Source organism: Schistocerca nitens, chromosome 3, assembly GCF_023898315.1.
Source record: "Schistocerca nitens isolate TAMUIC-IGC-003100 chromosome 3, iqSchNite1.1, whole genome shotgun sequence".
Classification (NCBI taxonomy): domain Eukaryota; kingdom Metazoa; phylum Arthropoda; class Insecta; order Orthoptera; family Acrididae; genus Schistocerca; species Schistocerca nitens.
Window position 1 is genome coordinate 405,910,902 of NC_064616.1, and position 27,203 is coordinate 405,938,104.

Below are 27,203 nucleotides of genomic sequence, written 5' to 3' on the forward strand. Positions count from 1 at the left end.
TGACCAGGGACCTACATAAACATCACAGTGGCTCCCTCAAGCATTAGTAAGTGAAAGATTTCTTGGACTCAATGCACTAAGGGATGGACAGTGTACAGAACACAGAGGCTCTGAAGGGCATTGAGGGAGTTAAAGCAGATGACAATGGGAAAGCTTGTGTCGCCGGATGTACTGTGTGGCCTGATACAGGGCGAAGAGCTCTGCTATAAATATTCAACAGTGTTCTGGAAGCAGAAACTGAAAAGCATTGGCACCAATGACAAATGCACACCCGACACCACGGTCAGTCCAAGAGTTCTCAGTGTACACAATGGTACTATCGCCAAGTTCCATGTGAAGGTCGAGAAATTTATGGCGATAGATCAAATATGGAGTAGTGTCCTTAGGAACTGAATGAAGTCCAAGGTGAACATGGGCTGCTGCATGAAGCCAAGGTAGTGAAGGGCTCACACCCATTGCCAAAGTGGCAGGTAGTGTGAAGTTAACATGGCGCAGCAATAGCCAAAAGCAAACTCCAGGAGGTAACAGAAAACACACCCCATACTGGAGATCAGAGTCATCAAAGAAGAGGCATACGATGGGTGCTCAGGCATGGCAGACAAACGGCATGCATATCTGCTGAGGAGAAAATCAGACTGGGAGGACAGCAGTAGTTTGGCAGCTTCTGCATACAGACTCTCAACCGGGCTAGTATAAAAGGCGCCAGTCGCCAAATGGATGCCACGATGGTGGAGTGTATTGAGACAGCGTAAGATGGATGGACGTACAGATGCATAAGCGAAACACCCATGGTCTAGTTTCCAACAGACAAGGGACAAGGGACCAGTACAAATGAAGGAGGGTGGTCCGATCCGCTTCCCAGGAAATACCGTTGTGGGCATGTAGGACACTGAGACACCGCATACAGCGGGCGGTCAAGTAAGACACATGGGAGGACCAAGAAAGTTTCCTATCGAACATGAGCACCACAAATTTCGTAGTTTGAATGAATGGAAGAGCAACAGGCCCAAGATCTAAAGACAGTTGCAGGAACCAATTGCGCCACCAGAAATTCCTACACACGGTTTTGTCAGTGGAAAAGCAAACGCCATTGTCAATGCTCCATAAGTAAAGATGATTGAGACAATGCTGAAGATACCACTCAAGGTGAGAAGCCGTGGAGAACTGCAATAGACGGCAACATCATCAACGAAAAAGGAGCCAGCAAAGAGGACAACCCTGAGGCACACTGTTTTCCTGGATGAAGGTGTTCGACAAGGCAGAACCCATATGTACCTTGAAAACTCGGTGTGCCTGAAACTGGGCATGTGGCCTCTGAAGCCCCACATGTAGAGGGATATGGAAGATACCAGTCCTCCAGCAGTGTCATAGGCTTTCTCCAAATCAAAAAACACAGCCACATTCTGCTATTTCCACAGAAAACAATTCACGATATGGGTTGAAAAAGTGACATGATGGTTAACTGAAGATCCGCGTGCTCAAAATCCACATTGTGCAGTTATTAGTAAATTGCGAGACTCGAGCCACCATACCAGCCAGGCATGAATCACACATTCCATCACCTTGCAAACACCTGGTGAGAGAAATGGGGTGATAGTTATGAGGTGTTTGTCCTTACCAGGCGTGGGAATGGTTATGACAGTTGCTTCATGCCAGCATCTTGGAACATGCCTTCTGCCCAGATGTGATTGTATGTATGAAAGAAAAAGTACTTGCCCACAAGAGAAAGATTCTGCAACATCTGAATGTGAACATTATCTGGTCCTGGGGCAGAGGATCAGGATGAAATGACAGCATGATCTAGTTCCCTCACAGTAAAGGCGGAATTGTAGCACTCATGATTCTGAGAAGAGAAGGGTATTGCCTGAGATGCCTCCACCTGTTTCTGGTGGAGGAAGACAGGGTGATAATGGTTGGAGTTCGCAATCTCCAAAAACTAGAGGCCCAATGTGTTGGAGATAGCAATAGGGTCCACTATATCATCATCTGCTATGGTCAGGCCAGAAATTGGGGAATGGAACTTGGTCCCAGAGAGCTGTCGGAGGTTGGCCACACAGTTGAAGAGGGAGTGGAATTGTTAAAAGAACTAGTAAATTAACCCAGCTAGCTTTTTTGCTATCCCGAAGACTGCAACGACACTGCGAACGAAACTGTTTATAATGAAGGCAGTTTGCCATTATACGAAGATGGTTAAAAATGCAGGGAGCAAGTCTCCACATGCAAACTGCATTGCAGCACATCTCATTCCACCAAGGGACCACGACACGGTATGGTGAAGACGAAGTGTGAGAAATGGAATGTTCTTGCAGCGGTAAGAAAAATGTTTGTAAATTATTCTATCTAGTCATCACAACTGGGGAAATGTTCATCAAAGGTGGCCATGGATGAGTAAAGTATCAGTCAGCCTTGGAAAGCTGCCATTTGGGTGTGCACATAGTTGGGGTAAGAGTCAGCAAACTGATAGCACACAGGAAATGGGTCGCTCGAGTATGTCAGAGGGAAAAGACCACTCAAGATGACAGGCATGCTCGGCAGTGCAGAGGGAGAGGTCCAAATGAGAATTTCCTGGGAGACGGGTAGCCAGGGAGATAGTTTGACTATGAACATCATCCCGGATGAGCAGAATGACTCTCTTATGAGGTGGAATGCCAACCTCAGCGGGGGTGGGGGGGGGGTGGGGGGGGGGGGTAGGTCAAAGCAGACAGGAGAGAAATGTGAGAGGTCAAAGTGGTTGTGTGGACACAATTTTGTTTCCCAGAGGCAAAGAACACATGGATGCTGAAATTCCAAAAGCAGCCATAATTCCTCTTTGTTGGATCTAAGGCTGCAAATATTCCATTGGAGGAGAGTCCTGACGAGGGAAGAAACAAAGGGGTGTCACCTCGGCGGTTGCAAAGTATCAGCCTTCGAAGATTCACTGCTACAGGGCATAGAGGCTAGAGGCTTCTGCTCCACTAGATCTATAGAAGCATTAGCATTCTCCCTCTGTCAGTTTGCAGAGTCCAGGGCAGGAAAACAGTTGGCGGTGCACACTGGTAACACAGAGGTTGGGCACGTGAGGGTAGCACGTGGTCACATTGTTGAAGAGGGTCTCAGAGTTGCTGAAGGAGAAGACCGTTTGACTGTTGTTTCCTGGAGGCTTTGCACGTGGCATATGACGATTCAGATGTTTGTTGGGTGAGGGACATAAAAAGTCACTGCAGGAGTATGCCCTCTGTCCTTTCCAGCCTGTCGATTGTGTAACAGGTGACTTTGCCCCTGCAAGGAAAGCTTGGTGGCTTGTTGCACAGCTGGAGCAGGGGGATTTTACAACTGCAGTGCTGAGTTTGATGTCTCATATATGCATGGCCATGTCCTTCGTGGAATGAGGTGTAACTAGAACAGTACTGTAAGTGCCAGATGGTAAAATGCAGGATTTCAGAATACCACACAACTTGCAGGCAACAGGGCAAGGCACTATTTTCTTCACTCAGATCGGCTGGACAAGCCACTCATCGAGATACAGGAGACAATCTTGGAAGGAGGCTGCATGGTCGTCATTGCAATTGATACAGCAGGGAGAATAGGCAGACAGTCGCCCTTGTGAGCATCCCTAGCACAGGTTACACATTTGGACTGGTGTCGACAGGACATTTGAGTGTGGTTGTGACAATGACACTGGTAGCAGCACATTGGGTTCAGATTGTACGGTCGAACTATGAGAACTTCATAGCCTGCTTTTATCTTTGATGGAAGTACTACTCCATCACACATGAGAAAAAGAGTGTGTGTGGGCACTAAGGACGTGTCAACCTTTTTTACCATTCGATGGACTGCGAGGACGCTCTGATCAGTGAGGTACGTTGGGATTTCTGCATCTGTCAGCCTAGTGTAAAGAACACCACGTGAAGAATTCAGCATTCAGTGGGCCTCAGCATGAGCAGGATAACTGTAGAGGAGTGAAGCAGCAAGCAGTTTTTGTGCTTGATAATCACAATTAGTCTCCAAAAGCAACGTGCCATTGCATAAAAGAGAGCAGGATTTCACATGGCTGCCAACTGAATCGAAGTCTTTCTGAATAATAAACAGATTTACTGTAGCAAAAGACTGACCATCTTCACTACAACAAACCGTGCGGCAGCTGGGAGGGCCTTGGGATCATTAGCCTCATTCTGTTTACATTTGGTAGATGTTGACGGTGAAAGAGATGACTGGCTCATTGTAAGAAACTTACCCAACAGTGTGTGGTGGAGGGCACTTTACGTGCCACTGTCATTACCTCCCTTTCCTGCTCCAGTCACGTATGGTTTGCAGGAAGAACGACTGCCAGAAAGCCTCCATGCGCGCTTGAAACTCTGTAATTTTACATTCGTGATCTCCTTGGGAGGTATAAGTAGGGGGGAGCAATATATTCGATACCTCATCCAGAAATCACCCTCTCGAAACCTGGACAGCAAGCTACATCGCGATGCAGAGCACCTCTCTTGCAGAGTCTGCCACTTGAGTTTGCTAAACATCTCCGTAACACTATCACACTTATCAAATAACCCTGTGACGAAACGCGCCACTCTCCTTTGGATCTTCTCTATCTCCTCTGTCAACCCGACCTGGTACGGATCCCACACTGATGAGCAATACTCAAGTATAGGTCGAATGAGTGTTTTGTAAGCCACCTTCTCTGTTGATGGACTACATTTTCTAAGGACTCTCCCAATGAATCTCAACCTTGTACCCGCCTTACCAACAATTAATTTTATATGATCATTCCACTTCAAATCGTTCCACATGCATACTCCCAGATATTTTACAGAAGTAACTGCTACCAGTGTTTGTTCCGCTATCATATAACCATACAATAAAGGATCCTCCTTTCTATGTATTCGCAATACATTACATTTGTCTATGTTAAGGGTCAGTTGCCACTCTCTGCACCAAGGGCCTATCCGCTGCAGATCTTCCTGCATTTCGCTGCAATTTTCTAATGCTGCAACTTCTCTGTATACTACAGCATCATCCGTGAAAAGCCGCATGGAACTTCCGACACTATCTACTAGGTCATTTATATATATTGAGAAAAGCAATGGTCCCATAACACTCCCCTGTGGCACGCCAGAGGTTACTTTAACGTCTGTAGACGTCTCTCCATTGAGAACAACATGCTCTGTTCTGCTTGCTAAAAACTCTTCAATCCAGCCACACAGCTGGTCTGATACTCCGTAGGCTCTTACTTTGTTCATCAGGCGACAGTGCGGAACTGTATAAAACGCCTTCCGGAAGTCAAGGAAAATGGTATCTACCTGGGAGCCTGTATCTAATATTTTCTGGGTCTTATGAACAAATAAAGTGGGTTGGGTCTCACACAATCGCTGTTTCCAGAATCCATGTTGATTCCTAAAGAGTAGATTCTGGGTTTCCAGAAATGACATGATACGCGAGCAAAAACCATGTTCTAAAATTCTACAACCGATCGATGTCAGAGATATAGGTCTACAGTTTTGTGCATCTGTTCGACGACCCTTCTTGAAGACTGGGACTACCTGTGCTCTTTTCCAATCACTTGGAACCTTCCGTTCCTCTAGAGACTTGCAGTACACGGCTGTTAGAAGGGGGACAAGTTCTTTCGCGTACTCTGTGTAGAATCGAATTGGTATCCCGTCAGGTCCAGTGGACTTTCCTCTGTTGAGTGATTTCAGTTGCTTTTCTATTCCTTGGACACTTATTTTGATGTCAGCCATTTTTTCGTTCGTTGCGAGGATTTAGAGAAGGAACTGCAGTGTGGTCTTCCTCTGTGAAACAGCTTTGGAAAAAGGTGTTTAGTATTTCAGCTTTAGGTGTCTCATCCTCTGTTTCAATGCCATCATCATCCCAGAGTCTCTGGATATGCTGTTTCGAGCCACTTACTGATTTAACGCAAGACCATAACTTCCTAGGATATTCTGTCAAGTCGGTACATAGACTTTTACTTTCGAATTCACTGAACGCTTCACGCATAGCCCTCCTTGTGCTAACTTTGACATCGTTTAGCTTCTGTTTGTCTGAGAGGTTTTGGCTGCGTTTAAACTTGCAGTGAAGCCCTCTTTGCTTTCGCAATAGTTTCCTAACTTTGTTGTTGAACCACGGTGGGTTTTTCCCGTCCCTCACAGTTTTACTCGGCACGTACCTGTCTAAAACGCATTTTACGACTGCCTTGAACTTTTTCCATAAACACTCAACATTGTCAGTGTCGGAACAGAAATTTTCGTTTTAATCTGTTAGGTAGTCTGAAATCTGCTTTCTATTACTCTTACTAAACAGATAAACGTTCCTCCCTCTTTTTATATTCCTATTTACTTCCATATTCAGGGATGCTGCAATGGCCTTATTATCACCGATTCCCTGTTCTGCGCTTACAGAGTCGAAAAGTTCGAGTCTGTCTGTTATCAGTAGGTCCAAGATGTTATCTCCTGAGTCATTTCTCTGTTTAATTGCTCGAGGTAATTTTCGGATAGTGCACGCAGTATAATGTCACTCGATGCTCTGTCCCTACCACCCGTCCTGAACATCTGAGTGTCCCAGTCTATATCTGGTACATTGAAATCTCCACCTAAGACTATAACATGCTGAGAAAATTTATGTGAAATGTATTCCAGATTTTCTCTGTTGTTCTGCCACTGATGCTGCTCAGTCGGGAGGTCGGTAAAAGGAGCCAATTATTAACCTAGCTCGGTTGTTCAGTGTAACCACCACCCACAATAATTCACAGGAACTATCCACTTCTACTTCACTACAGGATAAACTACTACTAACAGCGACAAACACGCCACCACCGGTTGCATGCAATCTATACTTTCTAAACACTCTCTGTGCCTTTGTAAAAATTTAGGCAGAATTTATCTCTGGCTTCAGCCAGCTTTCCGTACCTATAATGATTTCAGCTTCGGTGCTTTCTATCAGCGCTTGAAGTTCCGGTACTTTACTGACGCAGCTTCGACAGTTTACAATTACAATACCGATTGCTGCTTGGTCCCCGCATGTCCCGACTTTGCCCCGCACCCTTTGAGGCTGTTGCCCTTTCTGTACTTGCCCAAGGCCATCTAACCTAAAAAACCGCCCAGTCCACGTCACACAACCCCTGCTACCCGTGTAGTCGCCTGCTGTGTGTAATGGACTCCTGACCTATCCCGCGGGACCCAAAACCCCAACACCCTATGGCGCAAGTCGAGAAATCTGCAGCCCACACAGTCGCAAAACCGTCTAGGCCTCTGATTCAGACCCTCCACTCGGCTCTGTACCAAAGGTCCGCAGTCAGTCCTGTTGACGATGCTGCAGATGGTGAGCTCTGCTTTCATCCCGCTAGCGAGACTGGCAGTCTTCACCAAATCAGATAACTGCCGGAAGCCAGAGAGGATTTCCTCCGATCCATAGCGACACACATCATTGGTGCCGATATGAGCAACCACTTGCAGATGGGTGCACCCTGTACCCTTCATGGCATCCGGAAGGACCCTTTCCACATCTGGAATGACTCCCCCTGGTATGCACACGGAGTGCACATTGGTTTTCTTCCCCTCTCTTGCTGCCATATCCCTAAGGAGCCCCATTACGCACCTGACGGAGCTCCCAACTACCAGTAAGCCCACCCTCTGCGACCGCCCGGATCTTGCAGACTGAGGGGCAACCTCTGGAACAGGACAAGCAGCCATGTCCGGCCGAAGATCAGTATCAGCCGGAGACAGAGCCTGAAACTGGTTCATCAGACAAACTGGAGAGGCCTTCCGTTCGGCCCCCTGCCACACCTCGAGACGACCTGCCACTGATGAGGGGTCAGCCTCAATGTGGGAAGTATCCTGGGCAGCCACAGCCGTAGTCCGATCGGGGGATGTGTGGGACGGAACTGGCCATCCCCAACAAACCCCCATCCGGACCCCCACAGTGATGCCCATTGGCAACAGCCTCAAGCTGTGTTCTGAAGCCAACACTGCCTGAAGCTGGGAGCGAAGGGATGCCAACTCAGCCCGCATCCGAACACAGCAGTCGCAGTCCCTATCCATGCTAAATGCTGTTGTGCAAAGAACGTCTGAACTAACATACAGAGAGCACAAACAATTCGACACAAAATTTAAACGGTTATTAAAATACAAGATTGCCTAGTAAATGCAGTAATGCTGTTACTTGCGCACTGCTGACACACTGCTCAGCAGCAGAAGGAGACTACGCAATGTTAAACTATTCAGGTACTAAAATGCGATGCTACAACTCGCAAATATTATAATACACCCAAAATTTATGAATTAAACAATGCACGTACCCAAAAACACACAAAGAAATTAAGAATTAAACTATGTAACAAATAAGTGAGCTAAGAGTATACAACTTGCTGCTGGCAGCTGCTTATCCAACGGTGGCAGGGAGCACACTGGTATTCCTGAGAATACATAAGATATGTTCCCCAAAGGAGGGGAGAAAGAACAGGAAGAGGATAAACATGCAGCACAGAAAGGGAAGAGCTGCTGCAAAGGCTGGGGGGCCAATGGCAGCCAAGCATGAACTCACTAAAGAACGGTTAGCCCCTGGGGGGCGGCAATTCTCTGCGACAGGTAGAATGGCCACCACAGTGCATTAATGTTGTATGTGTTTAATGGTGTTACTAGACCTGGTACAATATATAAGAGGAGTGAATGCCATCAGATGTTAAGTGTTCATTGTGAACAATACGGAGATGCCACACACCCACCTGAGACACAGTTATCAACACCTGATAAGTTTTCAAAGGGTCTCACTGTGGGTCTCCCTTTGGCTGGCAGGCTGAAATGTACAATATCGAGACAAGTGGCACATTCAGATGTGACAGTGGTCCAGTTCTGAACAACTGCTTGGGAACGTAAGGGCAGGCATACTCATTGTCAAGGTTCTGGTCAACCATCACAAGGGAGGATCACTGTATTGTGCATCAAGCACATCATAATTACCCCAAATCTGCTCCTTCCATCAGAGAACAAGTAATGGCCTCCTTGCAATATTCTATGTCATCCTGCCCCATTGGTCAGAGACCAGTAGCAGCCAGACTAAAGAAACACTGTCCCCCACGTAGGCTGCTGTTAACAACAATAACAGCTGAATTTGGAGTTGTGCCATGACCAAGAAGCATGGACTGCTGATGAACGGCACTGCACTGTCTTGGACGACCATTGTCAATGAATATGGTGGCAACTTATGGAGAGGTCCCATTTTTCTATTGCTTTGCAGAGATCATACTCATAAATGGGCTCACACTGCCAAGTTCTTTTTATATTTTACTCAATATTTCAGTGATTACAGTATCATCGCATACCATTTCAACCCGTGACATTTTGGTTCATTTCCTCCACCCCTTCTGGGTGCGTCTCTTTGCAGGCAGTCTAGTTTCAAGAATTTGTCACGAGATGTTGTCATGTATCATTTACTTGAATTTTCTGTAACGGAGTTTTATATTGTCTTCCACAGCACCACAATATCTCCGCGGCAGTACTGCTAACAAAACCACCAAATACAAATAACTGGTTCTTACACAGACCCAGCAAGTCTTGAAAGAAACATAGAAGAGCAACTACCAGTCAGTCACGTGTCTGAAGCCCAACCGTGTTGGTGCCATGTGTTCTTCATCAACTTCGTAGATTCCACTGTGAATAATTTGAGATACATTTTTAGGGAATGGCTCTTCGAACATTTTGCTCTGAGCAAGATTACAAACCATACCAACGAATGAAACCCAAAATGATAAATATTATTGAATGGTTTTGTCAACCATTCTTTTTGTTCATCAAACAACCTTAAGTATATAAATATATCCCATCTGGTCCTGCTGTTTTCCTGTCTTTCATTGCCCTTACTGCTGATCTCACTCTGCTATAATACCTAGTCCTGTTCCTCCAGCAACTTAAAGTGGTTCTGACCTATCATCATGAAAAAGTTCTTCCTCGTAGTTCTTCTGACCATGGATTCTTTTGTTTTTGTTGACTATCATCATATACAAGTACATGAGGGTCTTGTATGGAAGTTTCGTGTCATATCTTTTACTTTCTTATAAACACTGAAATTGTCATATCTACTTCGTAAACTTTCTGTATTTGAGTATTTTTGTTCCAGTTTTTCTTTTGCTTCTCTGACCTTCTCCTTCACGACTTTATGCAGTCTTATACATTCGCCTAGGTTTCTTTTTCAGTTGCTTCTTTGACACTTTTAGTTGTGATATTTTGTCAGTCATCCACAGCATCCTTTTACTTGTTTCAGGTTGTAAAATTTCTTTTTTAATTGCTTTGACTCTCACATAAATTATCAATCATTTCCTCTACTTTTGTATCAGACAGTGCTCCGACATTTTTGTTCAGTTTGACTTTCACCTTACATTTTTACCAATGATTCTTTCAATTTTCTTATATCGTATTTTACTGTTACTTTATTTTTGATTCTTTTTAATTTTACCCTGAAAAATTTGACAAAAGGATTGTGGTTTGAGGGTACATCAGCTCAATGATGTTTTAACCAATATAAAACTATTATTTTGTTTATTCTGAGATAGTCAATCTGATTTCAGATTATGCTATCAGGGCTATATTCTAGTGAATTCCAGATGCACAGACTTCTTGGTGGGACTTTGAAACATGGTAAGTATTACATGTACCCGTTCAATAGCAAAAGTACTTAGGCTGTTACATTGTTCATTTCTTTCCCTTGCCCAAAAGCACCTATGTCGTTATTCAGTTATCCTACTTTGGCAATGAAATATCTCAGCATTATCAAAATTGTCTTGTTTTGTTGATTTATGTACGACATCTGAAACAGGAAAGCTCCACTGTCCTGGCCTCAGATGGGACTAACTGACCACTATGTCATTCCCAGCCAATGGCATCATTTGGATGCAGTATGGACAGGTGTGGGATCAGCACACCTCTCTTCCTAACATTGTCAGTTTTGCCAACCTTGGAGCTGCTACTTCTCATTCAAGTAGCTCCTCAGTTGGCATCATGAGGCTAAGTGGACCCTGCACCAGTCCTCCCGACTATGGAAAATCCCAGGCTGTGCCATGAATTGAACTTTGTTCCCCACATTGCAGTCAGCCACACTGACCACTCAGCTACTTACATCTGATATACGAGTACAGAATTATTCTCTTTCTTCATTATTATGTAGTACAATATTTATCTGTGCTCACTTAGTATTGGAGAAGATATTATTATATCAAATAAATGCCATCACAAAATTAGTAACCCATTGTACCAGCAATTTATCCACTAACATACCTAATCCATGTTATCACCCTTTTTATTTCTTTGATGGCACTGTGTATTTTTCTGATTTTTGCCATTGTCTGTGCATTTCGTGCACACATCCTTGTGTCTATATCATGAAGTTTCTGTTTCCCTGGTGCATGACTCAAAACATTCCTACCCAGAGATCAGAATGGAGGACTGTGTCTGTAACACTTTGCTTTGAGCCCCCTCATAACCATGATAATACACTAGGGTGTCTCTTATTTTTCAGATTATGTGTCTTCTTTGTGTTACACATTTTTCAGGTATTTTTACGTGACAAATTTACATACATATATAACTTAACAAATTTTTCAATTACATTTTATGCAAGTCTGTTCTTCATGGCTATCTTTGCTCACTCAGTATGTGTCTGTCTCAAATAACTTTTGATCGATTCCACAATACTCGCTTTCCTTTCAACTGTTGACTGATCAGCAACTGGCTCTAGTCATTTGCTACTTCCTGAAGTGAATATGTGTGTGTGTGTGTGTGTGTGTGTGTGTGTGTGTGTGTGTGTGTGTGTGTGTGCACGCGCAGTTGCCGCCATGGTTGATGCAAAAATTCTAATTCTGATCTGCAGTTTCTCAGCTCCTATGCTGGAGTTTGTGCTGTTCTCAATAATTCATTACATCCCACCCAGGCAGTGTAACACTTTGATATCCAGTTAATTTACAGAGCCACAAACTGTAGAAGAAAACCATTAATGTTTGTGTGACAGATGTCGGTTTTATCTCATGGAAGTAATATCTGAGGAAGTGCTCTGTCTGCCACAAACAAGCTGAAGATATTGTTCATGATTTGACTGTTACCTTTCCTCTAAAGAAAAAGACTACTGGGGTGGTCCAGACTGAGCTGTATAAATTAATGGCTGGTTTTGTTTTGCCTTCTCTATACCTACTATTGGGCCACTGACCCAATGTCACCTGACCAATACGATTTATCAATAGAGCATGTTTTCATTTAAGGAAATTGAAGTACATAATCTATCCATATTAGGTAAGGATTAAATTTATCAGACCAAGGTAATACAACTCGAAGTTGGTGGTACACTTTTTCTGGATTTTTCATTTTGGAGCATCCAGGGGCACATTTTCCCCTTATCCTACTGAGTACAAATTACACACATTCCAGCGTAACATCAAGCGCCAGCACGTCGGCCTGGAACATTACAGCAGAGAGGGCTGCAAGACGATGTCAGCCAATAGCACACTGACTAGGACAACACCGCAATAGGAGCGGCCCCTATATGAAGAGAATATAAGCACCGCTCTGCCTAGCCGTGGCCGCACTAGAAGACAAGCCGTCATCCAAACACTTTAGTCCTGACTTATGAACTGTTGTTTTTAGCTTGTACTGAAATTGTATATGCCAAAGGACATTGATCATTAGCATGTTGCCAATTGATTGCAACACCTCTTTGTGAAAACAAAGTTAAGTATTGTCAATTTAACTTCCTGTAACAAACTCCATTAATACGATTTGCTTGAATTCTTGTCTAGCTATCCGAGAAAACAGCTTCCTAGGCACCCTATATTAGACAAGTGGGCAGGATACGATGACACATATCTCACTTTTACATGGGATACAACCATGCTGCAGCATTTAATCTGTAAAACCCAAGAAAAATTTCAACAGGTGTCATGAGAGCCACTCTTGTGTATACACGTACCGTTTTATGGTTAAAGCCAAAGTCCTTGTGGAGTTTGCATATTTCTTCATTCAGCTTTGTGTGGCAAGTTAAGACTGTAACTAATGGTAACTGGTCACTGCACGTACAAAATATTTAGCTGCTTCACCTGACTGACTATACTCAGAGAGATGATTGCTTGTGAAGCCAGTAAAAAATATTTGGAATACACAATAATAGTTCAGGCACAAGAAAATGTACTTTTGATCAATTTTGTTAAGTCACCACAGATGATGACCATCTCAGCCACAGAAGATACATAGTAATAACATTTGAAATCAGTCATTCTAACATGAACATGTAGAGAGAATTGTTGTGATACATTTGGTGTAATCTGTTATGAGTAGAATTTATAAAAGTTAGTGATGAATTAAGAGACCACTTTCGTTTTTGCAGATTTTTATGAACCATCACGTCCATGTATCTGTTGCTTAGTCCTTTCTTTCCTCCAGTTTTAGTTTTCTGTTCATACATTTACTTGAAGTAAAACAATGTGTCTTCTCCAGTAAGGACAAAACATACAAACAGAGAAATGTTCTGTATTTTAGTGTGTCATTGCTGTCAGCCAGATTGTGGTTATTCTGACTCAACTGATTAAAAATATTGTGACTGAGGTTATGTTAACCTGCATATGCAAATTTTAGAGTTTCATAAATTTAGGTAGCAAAATTTATAACTTTATATAAACATGAAGAGCACTTAAGATTAATTGGAAAAAAAATTTACACAGAAAAGAACCTCTTCATCATGGTGAGGGATTCCTCAAATAATTTTTACCCTTTAAAAAAAAGAAATAAATAAATGCAGTCTTAATTGCATAAAATATTTATTAAAATGGTAACTGGTTTTAATCAGGTATGATATTATTCAAACCAATCTCTGAAACACAGACAACATTACACCTGATAGGGATACAAAAACAATGAAAGTTAAAAACTAAGACCTATAAAGAAAAACAAAATTAATGAAAAGATGTATACCATCATTCATTGAGCAGAAGCAGTGGGCATAGCACGAACTATATGAGCATAGGCACAAACTTTGACTGCTGAATGGTGTAAATATGCTTTGGGTCAAATAGGAAAAGCTCCGCCCAATGCCTGCTGCACGACATTGGTAGTAGGAGCCAATGAGGAGAAAAATCCAGTAAAAATGTGTCAATAATATTATAATTACAAATCTGAACATAAAAAAAACAGAAATAATACTTTAAGTTACATCAGCATTATTAATTGCTGTGAGCAGCATTTAATCTGTAAAACGATGAAAAAGTAAATATAGAAACCAACAACAATCGGTTTATGAGAATGATAGCTGCACTCTCTGGCCAGTACGTAAAAGTACAAAACAAACCAGAGGAACTTGTCTGCAGCAAACTTTACCTACTGATTAACTACTACCCATAGCAATTAATGATGATGTAATTTTTTTTTTTTTTTAATACTCAGATTTACAATTCTAATACGGGGGGGGGGGACAGAACTAATAAATTACATCATCATTAATTGCTTCTGATGTCATGCAGCACAGGTGTTCAGCAGAGCTTCTCCTATTTAATCCACAGCATATTCACAGTATTCAGAAGTTGATGTTTGTGCCTTTGCACATAATGTTGGTGCTCCACCTGCTGCCTCTGCTCACTACCCGAGGATATAAATCTTTACATTAACTTTGTTTTACTTTACAGGTCTTAAAATTTTAACTTTCATTGCTTCTGTATCCTTCTAAGTTGTAACATTATCTGGTTATCAACTACTGGTCGAACGATGATCATAATTTATTGAAACCAGTTACTATTTTCATAAATATTTTATGAAATCTTTTATGAAATCAAGTTTTTTTTTTTTTTTGTTAAATTTTACATACATTGCTGCTTTTGCACTAGTGTTTTCCATAATCATCCTCAAAACATATCAAAGATTCAAGACCATTCCTGACTTCCATAAGCAGACATCTGATTTCAAGAATATTTTATCCAGCGAGAGCCTGGAAGCCAGAATAGTAGCTTGTTATATGGTCCTCTCAATGTATCGCCAAGTCCATCAACACTACTCAAATTGCGTAACATCTGGATTCTGACAGATGGAAATTCATTCTAGTGAATGCCATACAGTAACTTCCCTTGTTGCAATATTTTCTAGTTTGTCTGACAGTTTGAATCACAGTAAATTTTACAGATCACTTCATATTAGTAAGTGGTATTATTCAATTTTTTAATTAATTTGCATAAGCTTCCTGGACGAGAAATTCATCAATTTTAACAGGGGATGAGAAATACCGTAACTTAAAAAGAGGGTGAAGTGGTATGTACCATCAATGTAGTAAAAAATGTTTGGAAGATAATCTGGTACTCAGAAAACTGTGACATTAAGATGCAAAAACTAGCATAGCCTGTAGCAATGCAGTGAGAATTTCTTGTTTTGAATTCCAAGTTCAAAACATTATTCCAGCAATGCAACGATGAAGGAAAGTATGGAACAGAGCTTAACTGTAAGTACTACATGCCCACCATTACATTGGAGAAAAAACCCACCTAGTCTGTGTAACGAAGTCTGACAAAGGTGAAAGTAGTAACAATGGCATGTTGTTGCCAAGATGAATGACAGTCTGAACTTCTTAAAAATATAATACATGTCTCTACAGCAACCAATTAACTTAGTTTGTAACCCCTGAAACATGGTGGTCTGCTGTATTCATGTTGTTCATTTGATTAGGATGAGAATATGCTTCTAGCAATTTCAAGTGGTAGAAGCACTCAACCGAAAGCTCATGGGAATGGCCACACCATTAGAAATAATTCATGATGGTAAATCAATCAATGAAACAAAATATTTTATATTCTTAGGTGTTAATAAGAGCCTGAACTGGAAGTCAAAGATTATCTGAAACATCTAAGCTCTGTAACTTTTGCATTACAGAGAATGTCAGATTTTGGAGGAAAAATGTAAAAAACTTGACCGACTTTCCCTATTTTCATTCACCAATGTCTTATAGCTTCATATTCTAGGGTTGTGTGTCATTGACAAAAAAGGAGTGTCTCGCACAAAAACTTGAAATTAGGATCATGTGTGGTATCCACTCAAGAACTTCCTGTATGTAGCGCTTTAAAACAATTGGGCATACTGACTACAGCACCGCAGTATACTTACACCCTTATGAAGTTTGTTGTCAATAACAGTTTGATTACAACAGTAGCATTTGTAATTATAATACCAGAAGGAGAAATGATTTATACAATCCACCTCTCATCCTTAGTGTGGGACAGATAAGAGAGAGGCATTCAGCCATAAAAATCACAGCCAACCTACCCAATTATGTAAAGAACTTAATAAGACTAACTTCAAACACAGCCAACTGAAATCATATCTGCTTCAGACATAAAAAAAAGTTACGAAACCGTGTGGATTGTCAGTATGTTGCCATATTTTCCTCTGAGAATGTGTATCTTAACGGTAAAACCGACTCATTTCACATCAGGGTGAGAGGTCACAATTACGATCCCTGCAACATGCACGTAACTGATCAACTAACCAACCACCTGACATTCATACTTCTACGAAACCACGCATCTGTATACTTTGCTTAAGGACTTTAAAATTTTTCCAGATAGTGAATAGACAAGCAAGAATAAAACTTTTAGGAACAAAAAATAAGAAATTAAAAAATTAACCAAAATAAAAGAGGTGCAGTATGTACAAATCTAAGAAAGAATATTTTGTATTTTATGATTCCACAGTACTTCAATAAGTGTTTAATACGACTTGCTCAAATAAGGTGAGCACTTAAACATAACATCAACCCAGAACTTTCTTTAAAATGTTATTCTTAGAACTTACCAGAAGCTGTTGGCAGTATAATAATGACGTTAAAAATATTCAACACACATTTTAATAATGTAGTATGAATGCAAGGGTAGGATGACCTCCTTTGTCTGTAGGTCCACAATTTTTTGTCGTCTTTGTTTAGTTTAAAAATATATAGTCACACAATCTTTGGCATTGTTCACACTTATCTGGACCAACAAAAGGAAAGAAACAAACTGAAAATGTCATGAAAATGTGTGAAAGTACAGTTCATGTACTTAACCTGCTATTTATCTCTCCTGCACATTTATTTTTATTACTTGGTCCTGCATGTGCCTTAAAAGAAACAACTGTCTCTTACACTTCTCTTTATTATTACAAATATCTATTTTACGTTCAATATTTCTTTATAAATATTACAAGTAAAATTTATTCAGTATTCTTGTTTAAAGCATTGAGTTTCCAAATTTACAATATGGTATGGAACACATCATTTTACCGGTCATGATTTTACCACAGCTTTTATTTAATTCATCCACAACGGAATGTTAACTGTAGCGCAACAATGAAACAAAGGTCCTCTGACTAATCACCAACATCACTATCGTGATCACCAATAATGTACAGAAATTGGAATGCAATTGCTAGAAGTCCAGTGCCTAAAAAATCACCAATGGCAGTTAAGTACGGAATGGCAGAATTGTCTGGATCAATTGCTTTCTTCCACATCCAGTGTACCATCACATGACAGATATACAGCAGCAGTAATACCTGAAAACACAATCTAATATTAATTCCTGAAATTTAAATTTATTTATGTTAATTCAGATCCTTTCAAGGTATCTGAACAGAAATTTATACCACAACATACATATGTGACACGAGATAGGGGAACCAGGAGTGCTAACATCTGATATATATAGTTTCAGAGTTGTATTAGCAAATGCTCGGGATGTTTTTCCATGATGCTGCTTGCAATGCTAATCTCTAAGAGGTTTGTGAGACTACTAGCAGTTCCTCTATTTGACTCACAGATGGCAGAGACACAATTTCAAAATGGAACTCTGTTGGACTTTGTTGTTTTGAATTGTACTCATCATCTTTGGAGATGTGTTGGCACATTTTGTTCTATGAAGAACCAAAGTGATAGTGAAAGAGTGGGATCTCCCACCCCTTCTGTGAATTTAAGGGCTAAATGTTTAACTAACATCCTGTACAATCGTCACCTCAAAGGCAGTTAATGTTAAAATTACTTTGTTTCCTCTATGATCATTTGCTGTTAACACCTGTTTATTATCATTTAAACTAAATCGTGTGGTACATTGCAAACACTCAGACAGAAAGAGTGTGATCAGCCATTACACAGCTGATCATCTACAGCATATGACTGTCTCCTGTAATTTAACAGTCCAATTGCCACACATGGTTAACAAAGGAATTGTTAAACCCTAATTAGAATAAGATAATTTGAACCGAACAGGGGTATCGCAAAGGGCAGGAGCCCTGTGTGTGGCAAGCACATACTCACAAACTAGTTACTCAGGGGAATGCGCTCGGTGATTAGTGTAAAATCAAAACGAAGCACTCTTGTATGCTAAGAAACAAAAATCTGAACCTTTTATGCACTTTCTGACAAATTTCCCTTTTAAAAACTTAATAAGCATTTCTTACTGCACACCATATACTCATACTTAGAGATATACTCAAAATAAACTACAATTTCTCTTATTTCAAGACGCAAAATCCATGTCAACTTACCATCAGAGTTTTTATGAATAATTGCCACACTTATGGTGCCAGTTTTAAGTAACTGATGCATCCTGATTCACAGATAAATTAGCTGTATAAGAAAACAGAATATCTTTCAGTGCTAATCTTTTCTTCCCCTCTCAGATTACATGGCTAGAACCTAATACCAGTGGAGTATTATCAGTATTTTTCATAAAAAACAAAACTGCATGCATGTAAACTAACCCACTACCGATTTTTTTTTTTTTATTCTCTTGCAAGTCAAGTCACATTACACACACACACACACACACACACACACTTATGGGAGTACTTCCCAAACCTCTTTTTTTTTTTTTTTTTTTTTTTTTTTTGCAATTCTAAAATTATAAATCTAGATTTGATGTGGGAATTTCATCTCCCATGCACAGCAGTCTCATTTTCCCCATTACAAGTGACACAGGTGGTTTCCTGCCTTCTCATCTAGTAAATCCATGATGAAATGTGAGCTGGTTAAAATTACCTGGCAGCCAACCTGATTGCATCCTCCAGAAATAAATATAAATGAATTATGAGTTGGAAAAAGCAAGTGTATGTAGTATCTCAGAAAATGTTAAATACTTCACTGATGAAATTTCGTCTTCTGCTGTTGCTGTGTGTTTTCTCACTTTATGCAGGCTGACATTTATTGCACTTTTTTTTCATTTTAGCCAATACTGGGTGTCACCTGGTAATCTCAAACACATTCAATCCATTTCTTTGGATTTCCTCTTTCCCTGGTGAAATTTCTTCTCTTACAGAGACATTTGGTACTGAAAATAGCCCAACAAAATGACACTTTTTCATTGATTCCCATAAGTTAGTTTCGAAAGCAGTGTTTCTGCACAACAGCAATAAATTCCCATTGGTACCTGTGGGTGCACTCTGCTAGTATGAAAGAAACCTATGAAAACTACAATTTATATAGAAAAAGCTTCAACATGCAATGTATGACTGGAATAATTGTGATTTGTAGGTAATTGCAGTTATTCTTGGTCTGGAGATTTGCTACTCAAAGTACTGTTTTTTTTTTTTTTTTTCACTGAGACAGCAAGAACAGAAAAAACTATACTATTAGGAAAGAATGGCCTGTAAGTCATTTATTGCCGGAGAAAAAAAGCGAAACATGACAATGTGTAATCCTAAAAATTTGTATCTACCTCCATTACAAATGAAACTAGGATTTATGAAGATTTTTTCAAAGCCATGGGAAACACACTTGGTTTCACATACTGAAGACATCAGTTTTCTCAAAATAGTGAAGCAAAAATTAGAGAAGATCACTAATTCGTGATGAAAAGTCTGAGGAACTATTGAATCCACTGGAGAAAGCAGCTTGACAAATATTTAAAAAAATTACTCAGTTTTTTTTTAGGAAATCAAAAGGTAAATTCATGTGGTATTGTCAATGATCCTACAACATTTTATTCAAAATCAGGTTGTAATATGTCCTGAAGGGTCTATTTCTGCAATTGCACCTACATTTCTTCCTGGAAAATCTTGGCACAGTGAGCAATGAGCATGGGGAATACTTTCATCAGGAGATTTCAGCTAAAGAAGAGAGGTATCAGGGCAAATGGAATCTTAGTATGCTGACCAATTATTGTAGGACCATCAAGAGGGGATGCTCTACATGCAGAATATAGCAAGAAGTCTTTATTTCTCATTTTCTATTTGAGTTAGTGTGTTTGAATCTGTATAGTTAATGTCAAAAACATTAGTGTTTGAAATTATGAATGGTTGTCTTTTGGAAACCTGGTGTGATGTGGAAAATTCAATGGCATATTCGAATTCAGGAGAAAAGATACTAGCAGAATCACACCTTTGTCATTCCGAATATAATTATCTGGTACTGGTAATAATTCTGTCTAAACCAATACTCCACCAAACTACTATTATTTCATTTTCATACTCTTGTATGAGCCATGCATACATTGGTGCACTAACATATTCTCTCAGATCTCCAAATTTCCTGATGTGGCACTTAACCATATGCTTTCTCTGTATCTATACAGACCATATGCAGTTCATGGGTTCCCTCCCAACAATTTTCCATGAGAATTCAAAGATCATTACTTCTGTTTCTTTGTGTGGTATAAATCTCTCCTTATGTTTTATCTTTGAGAAGTTTCTTCCATGATCTTTTCCCAGACTTTCATGGTGGGTGCTATCAGTTTAATTTCTCTATTGTTAGTGCAGTCTTGCATGTCATCTTTCTCTTTGCAGATGTACACAACTGTACTGTTGCTTCATTCACTGTCTCAAAGTTTCCTCTTGCCACACCTAGACACTTTTAAGCTTCTATTGGGATTCATCTTGACAAGACATCTGTCCAGTTTTGCTTTTATTTGCAGCTGTTATCACTTCTTTCCATGATAAATCCCATGTCACATTCTGAGAGGAATCACCCACTTCTAAGACTGCTTAAGTTTTTTTTTTCCCCTCCAGTCAGAAGCTTTTCAGGGTTATCTTTCTGTCATTCCTTAATCTTAACCTCATCTTGGACTACAAATCCCACTTTGTACTTTGCTTGTGTAATTTGGGTGTTTGGCTGATTTGACTATGGCCTTTCGTATTTGAAAAAGATTTACATTTCTCTCTTGTGCTCCAAATTTCATCACACCCCTGTTGGCATTTTGCTTTGAAAGTCTCTCACACTTCAACACTCCATTCTTCAAGATAGCCTGGTTTGATGCCTTAATGTTAGAAAGGCACTGCAGCTAGAAGTGTCATTGCAAAAAAACAATTTTTTAAAAGTTTGTGACAAAAAATTTAAGCATTTCTGATAATTCCCTAAGATGCTATATTCTGTATGTCCAGCAATATGCAATAAAATGTGATATTGTCTTTAGTATTACTGACCTACAGAAGTTCATTGTGTAACAATTCTATTAATTCTTATAATTGATTACTGTTGATATAAAAAAATTAAAATTATTGCAACTGACCTGAAGTAATGCAGCTAACAAATAAACTGCTACAAAAATAGGTGTTATTGATGTATGACCAGCCTGCAAGTAACTTATAGTACATGTGAAAATAAGATGGCCTGGTACAACCATCATAAGAAGAACACGAGCAGTTCTTGCATGACCACCTGCAACAAGATGTACATGCGATCAGAAACACACTCCATTTACATATCAATGCTTTCACCCCCAAAAGCATCACTATTTACCTCGGCTGCAAAGTGCTTCCAGAGGATTAAGGCAGATGGTTCTGGCATGCTGAGGTAGCTTTCCCAGACGACTAGAGCGATGAAGAGATGTAGAAATACGACTGGCTTGCACAGCAACCAGATTTCCTCCTACACCATTTATAACTGGCTGAAACACAGCTATTCCTTTGAAGTTGGCTACAGTGAAATCTAAGATAAGGCCCCCGACACTGGAATGGTACAGAACAAATCATTACTCAATAACAAACATCCTCTGGTCCATATACAAAGAAATACAGTCTGCTAATTCACAAAGAAGCAAAAAAAGGCAGTGCAAATTTTACCTGCTAATAAGCATTGCAGATATCACTGGTGTCCATCCTGTGTACAACACTTCTTTTGTGAAAGTATTTCTTGATGCAATGACAATCCATACTGGAGTCAGTACTAAGAAAACACCAATTATAGTTGGTGCCAGCCAAGGTTGTGTGTCTATGGATGAAATTAACAGACTTTTTAGTGTCATACAGTAATAAATATTATGTTATGTACATTTATTTTCTAAATACCAGACAATTAAGTGTGTCCCAAAGCAGAATATACAACAACAAAACATCGTGGTTATACAGTATGAAGTATTCACTGTATTGCAGTGTGTGTTGTTATGAAATCCCTTAACAATTAAAACTGTGAGCCTGAAAGAGTCTTGAATGCAGTCACTGACAGCTTAGTAAGTAGGAGCTTTGCCCTTGCATGGCGAGGGTCTGGATCCAAGCCTGGGTCCACTGCACAATTCTAACCTGTCAAGCAGTTTCAGTTTATTTTCATTTTTCACTCATGGAATTTAGAGAGAGCATTTACACATTTATTCCAGTGATTGAAAGTTACCATCTATTAAAAACTCCTTCTTATACCTAAATGAAACAGTGTCAACATTTTATGGGGAAGAATAATTAAAAGTGAAGCACCAAAGGGACACATTCATTTCAATTAATTTTATTCAATTTAATATGGGAGTTTCATTTTTTCTTCAGTTTTCAGGTGCAGGCTCAATAAATTAATGTAAATGCACACAGTGGAGAAAAAACTATTGCAAAAATGGCCAATTTGCAATTATTTCAGCCATGAAGGATTACTGTAAAATAATCATCAACATTTATCCTAGAGGAGTCTCTCACACCTTTCAGTTTCAATAGGATGCTACCAACTCTACAACATATCATATGGAGAGGGAGGACCATAAAAATGTCTGAATACATCTTTGGAGCTGTTCGAGAATACTGTGTCACCAATAAGTATTTTAGATCTCCTTAATGTTGAAGAAACACGCCATTACGTGATGCTTGCACAATAAACCATGTGATATGGCCACTTACATCATGGTCAGACTACAGAGTGATCAGAAATGTTGCTAATAATGCCATCCATTTAGATTAATGCACAACTGAAATCTGTGTGTTAATGAATATCTGACATGCTCAAAACAAACACAGGTGTTTCACAAATAATGGCTGCAGCTTCAGCCAAACACATAACCAGCTCTTCTGTAGAGTTTCAGTGCCTTCTGCACCAAATACTTCATGTCCGCCTAAGAAAGGAAATCCGTAAGACAACATTCTCATCAACACCTTTTACAGCACTATTCACTACATGGCAGTTTGAACACCACCTTTGAACACCTAGCATTAAAATCCTCATGAACCGCTATTAGGAGGGAAGCTGTGCACCAATGACATTTTTTTCATTTAAAAATGTCTCTCTATTTACCTCCTCCAAACACTTAAAATTTTTTTATACGTCATCCCTTAAACAAGGAAAGCAAATTTCTTGAGATCCCTACGTATGAGAAGAAACACGCACTCATGACAACAGAGAGAAAACCGCTATCTGGCTAAAGAAAATAATATAATCGTAAGAAATTTCCACATTCAGCGTGCACACTTAAGTTTTGTGTACGCATCGTGAACTGCCATTTATTTATGGACTTGCAACTTTCTAGTACCTGACCATACACCAACAAGAACAACAAAAGAAGATTACTATATGATTATGGAAAAAGGGTGAAGTAATTCTATAAATTTCAGTGCCAAAAAATACTGCAGGAAATTGCCTTGTGTGTGCTGAAAACACTCAAAGTGGTACAGGAAGGATTACACTGGGATGGGATGAAAAGAGATCTTACTTTTTTCCAGGTTTCATAGTACAAGATGCAGTCTGAGACCTGAAGTTCCCAGATTTTAGGTGTGTGTGTGTGTGTGTGTGTGTGTGTGTGTGTGTGTGTGTGTTTTTGGAGCTTACAGGTGCTTAACGGAGAGGTTATCAGCGCCATTACACATATTAAAAGAAACAAATGTGAATAAAATCGTGAACATTGTTGTCACACAGAGAGGAGGAAACCTATAAAATGATACTCATACACTCACTCCCACCTCACTCATGTTGACCCACACAATCACTATTTCATATGCCTTAAGAAAATGGAGAAAGGATGAAAGGTGCTGTATCCAGTGTTAAAACAGAAGTAAAATGACAGGGGATCTAAAAGGAAAGCACGGGGAAATGTGACTGGTTAACCACTTACAAGAAAACACAGGTGAGGCAGTCACCCTGTAAACAAATTAAGAACATCTCCCTAAAATTTGAATAAACACATTGGACAAATCACAAAACCTTAAAATTCTCACCACACTCATTTGAATATTACTTAAAATAGATGGCAGATCTGTCGGCAAATCTGCTGCAGCCCTCTGTTTTGAAAACAATGTACAGTATAATAACCTATGGCACACAGTGATCTGTGTGTCGTTAGTACCACACATTGGGAGGGTCCTCTCACCGCAGCAAGAAGCCATATGTCATAGGGCTGTGGCCTATGCAAAGACAAGTAAGGAGAACCTCATCCTGTCTGCATGGCTGGAAGGAGGTACAGCACGGCCGAGTTGTGGGCTTTACTAGACACTTCCAGCCACTCATCTTTCTATCAACACATGACTAACTCAATTAAGGCAGCACACTTTGGGCATCAGGGAGGGGGGAGGGTTTTTTTTTTGTGGGGTTTAAGGGCGCTCAACTACTGAGGTCATTAGCGCCCAGTCACTGTTGTGAGAGCACATGGAATCTAGTAAAACTCAAGGGGAGGGGGGGACACCAGAAAGTCCTGACAAAGATGCAGATAAAAGACGTAAAAAAGTCAGATGTCTTTGGACAAGCCAGTCAAAGTTATAAAACGCAGAACACGAGCAGCTGCTTGAGCGTCATCAGCTAAAATATCCGGTAACATAGATGGCAGGGACAGGACAACACGAGATTGGCTAAAGCGGGGACACGACAAGAAAACATGGCGCACTGTTAATGCATGACCACAAGGGCACTGCGGGGCTGGGTCACCGGAGAGCAGGTAGCGGTGGCTAAACCGGCAATGCCCAATCCGCAACCTGGTCAGAAGGACCTCTTCTCGCCGAGATGGTCGGGAGGAGGTTGTCCAAGCAGTTGGGAGCGGTTTTACTGCCCGGAGCTTGTTTCCTTGGAGGGATGACCAAGCATCCCACCACAACAACGACACAAGCCTCTTACAAACAACCCCACGAACGTCAGATGACGGGACACAATGGGAGGCTGGCCGAGGCAGGAGGACTGCAGCCTTGGCTGCAGCATCTGCAGCCTCATTCCCAGGCACTCCTACATGTCCGGGAAACCCACAGAAAGCTGACAGGAGAACCATTATCAGCAAAAGAATGGAGGGACTGCTGGATCCGTTGCACCAAGGGATGGACCGGATAGGGAGCTCCAAGGCTCTGAAGAGCAACGAGGGAATCAGAGCAGAGTACATACGATGAATGGCGGTGGCGGCGGGCATACTCAACGGCCTGATGGAGAGCAAAAAGCTCGGCCGTAAAGCTGGAACATTGGTCGAGGAGCCGGTATTTAAAGGTGGCGGCCCCGACGACAAAGGCACAGCCGACACCATCGTCAGTTTTGGAGCCATCCGTGTAAATAAAGGTGTGACCGGCAAGTCGAGCACGAAGTTCGACAAACCGTGAGCAATACACTGCAGCCGGAGTACCCTCCTTCGGGAGTGAGCTGAGGTCGAGATGAATATGAACTGGAGCCTGGAGAGAAGGTGGTGTCGGGCTCTCACTGGAGGAGGGGGGGGGGGGGGGGGGGGGGGAGGTGGATTGTCTCCGCAACTGACATTTCATGCTGGTTTCCCACACAGGAAGTTTGCATAAAGTTGCTGAGCACAGCTTTCATGACTTGGGTTGTTTATACAACAATAAGACACATTCTAAACATGTTGTCATTTAAAGTACTCCATTGGATGTAGTAAATACAGCTTTAGATCACTACAGCACACCATGATCTTAACTTTCTCAGGAAGTGAATCCTTGTCAAAAGCGAGGATGAATGGTCCAAAGTGAAAACAGGCTTTGACATGCAAAAATGCACTTCATTAATTTTCTGCCTAATTCTGCATATATCTGCGGCATTAAACTGCGGAGGAAAATTAAACCTTGTACAATGTTTAAGATCTTATGGGGTGTATTGGTGACAGGTCTGTCACAAAGTTTTCTGCAAGCAAATAACGCTTCAGACTTGGGATGAGTTGCTCTTTTAAGACATAACCACTTCATAGTTTACTGAGTAAAGAGAGGTCTACAAATACACGTTCACTATTATCAACAAATAACAATGATTAGTTGTTAGACAGGACCCTATGTCAGACTGGATACAAACCAGGAACTGAGGAGAGTACATTTCTATAGTTCGTTTGATTTTGCTTTCCTGCCAAGGCATGGACATTGAGGGTCAGTTCTTTGGGTCGTAACTATCTGTGTTGAAACAATGAAGTCCACTTGGAGAGATTGCCATAAGCTCATGGCCCCTTATTGGTAACTTGGGTCTTTTCACTGTGTGAGATATTCACATGATGCCACCTAATCTAGTTGAGGACTCTCCTGACAAGTGCCAACAGCCAGAGCAATGGCCACCTTGACTGATGGCCATTCTTCGGAGTCCTATTGCCAGCATGCCAGCAAAAGAACAGACACTTACTTATAAGCATAGACATGAAGGTAACAGCTTTGGCATTAATGGTGTGCCCCAATGTAGTAAGGCTGGTTATAACCATTAGAGTATCTGATTCCTCCCCCATCCCCCCCCCTCCCCTTGCTCCGCTCCACATGCCACATGGACTGGCTACCATACCGAGTACTGGGTGTTTTGTGCACTTCCCTGTATGGCCTGGACGTCCAGTGGTGGGGGGACATGGAAGGTCAAACCTGGATCTAACAATCAAGCACGATGGACACAAGTTCTGAGTCCAACGGTGTTGGAGGGGATATTTTTTTTTTTTTGTTTGGGTTTAAGGGTGCTCAACTGCTGAGGTCATTAGCGCCCGGTCACTGTTGTGAGAGCACATGGAATCTGGTAAAACTCAAGGGGATGGGGGGACACCAGAAGGACCTGACAAATATGCAGATAAAATAAGTAAAAAGGTTAAATGTCTTTGGACAAGCCAGTTGAAGTTATAAAACACAGAA

General features: G+C 40.9%; 1 protein-coding gene across 6 annotated transcripts in view; it reads right to left on the bottom strand.

Annotated features, from left to right (window-relative positions):
• Positions 1–17,092: 17,092 nt before the first annotated feature.
• The window catches only part of LOC126248342 (solute carrier family 41 member 1-like), a 124,350-nt gene continuing 114,239 nt past the window's right edge, over positions 17,093–27,203 (bottom strand). For all 6 annotated transcript variants that reach the window (XM_049949251.1, XM_049949247.1, XM_049949250.1 and 3 more), the window contains 4 exons: positions 22,008–22,155; positions 21,685–21,893; positions 21,455–21,603; positions 17,093–17,510 (listed from right to left, as the gene is read on the bottom strand). In XM_049949251.1, the coding sequence (XP_049805208.1) occupies positions 17,325–17,510; positions 21,455–21,603; positions 21,685–21,893; positions 22,008–22,155 (692 nt within the window). In that variant the 3' untranslated portion in view covers positions 17,093–17,324. The remainder of the gene's footprint in view (positions 17,511–21,454; positions 21,604–21,684; positions 21,894–22,007; positions 22,156–27,203) is intronic.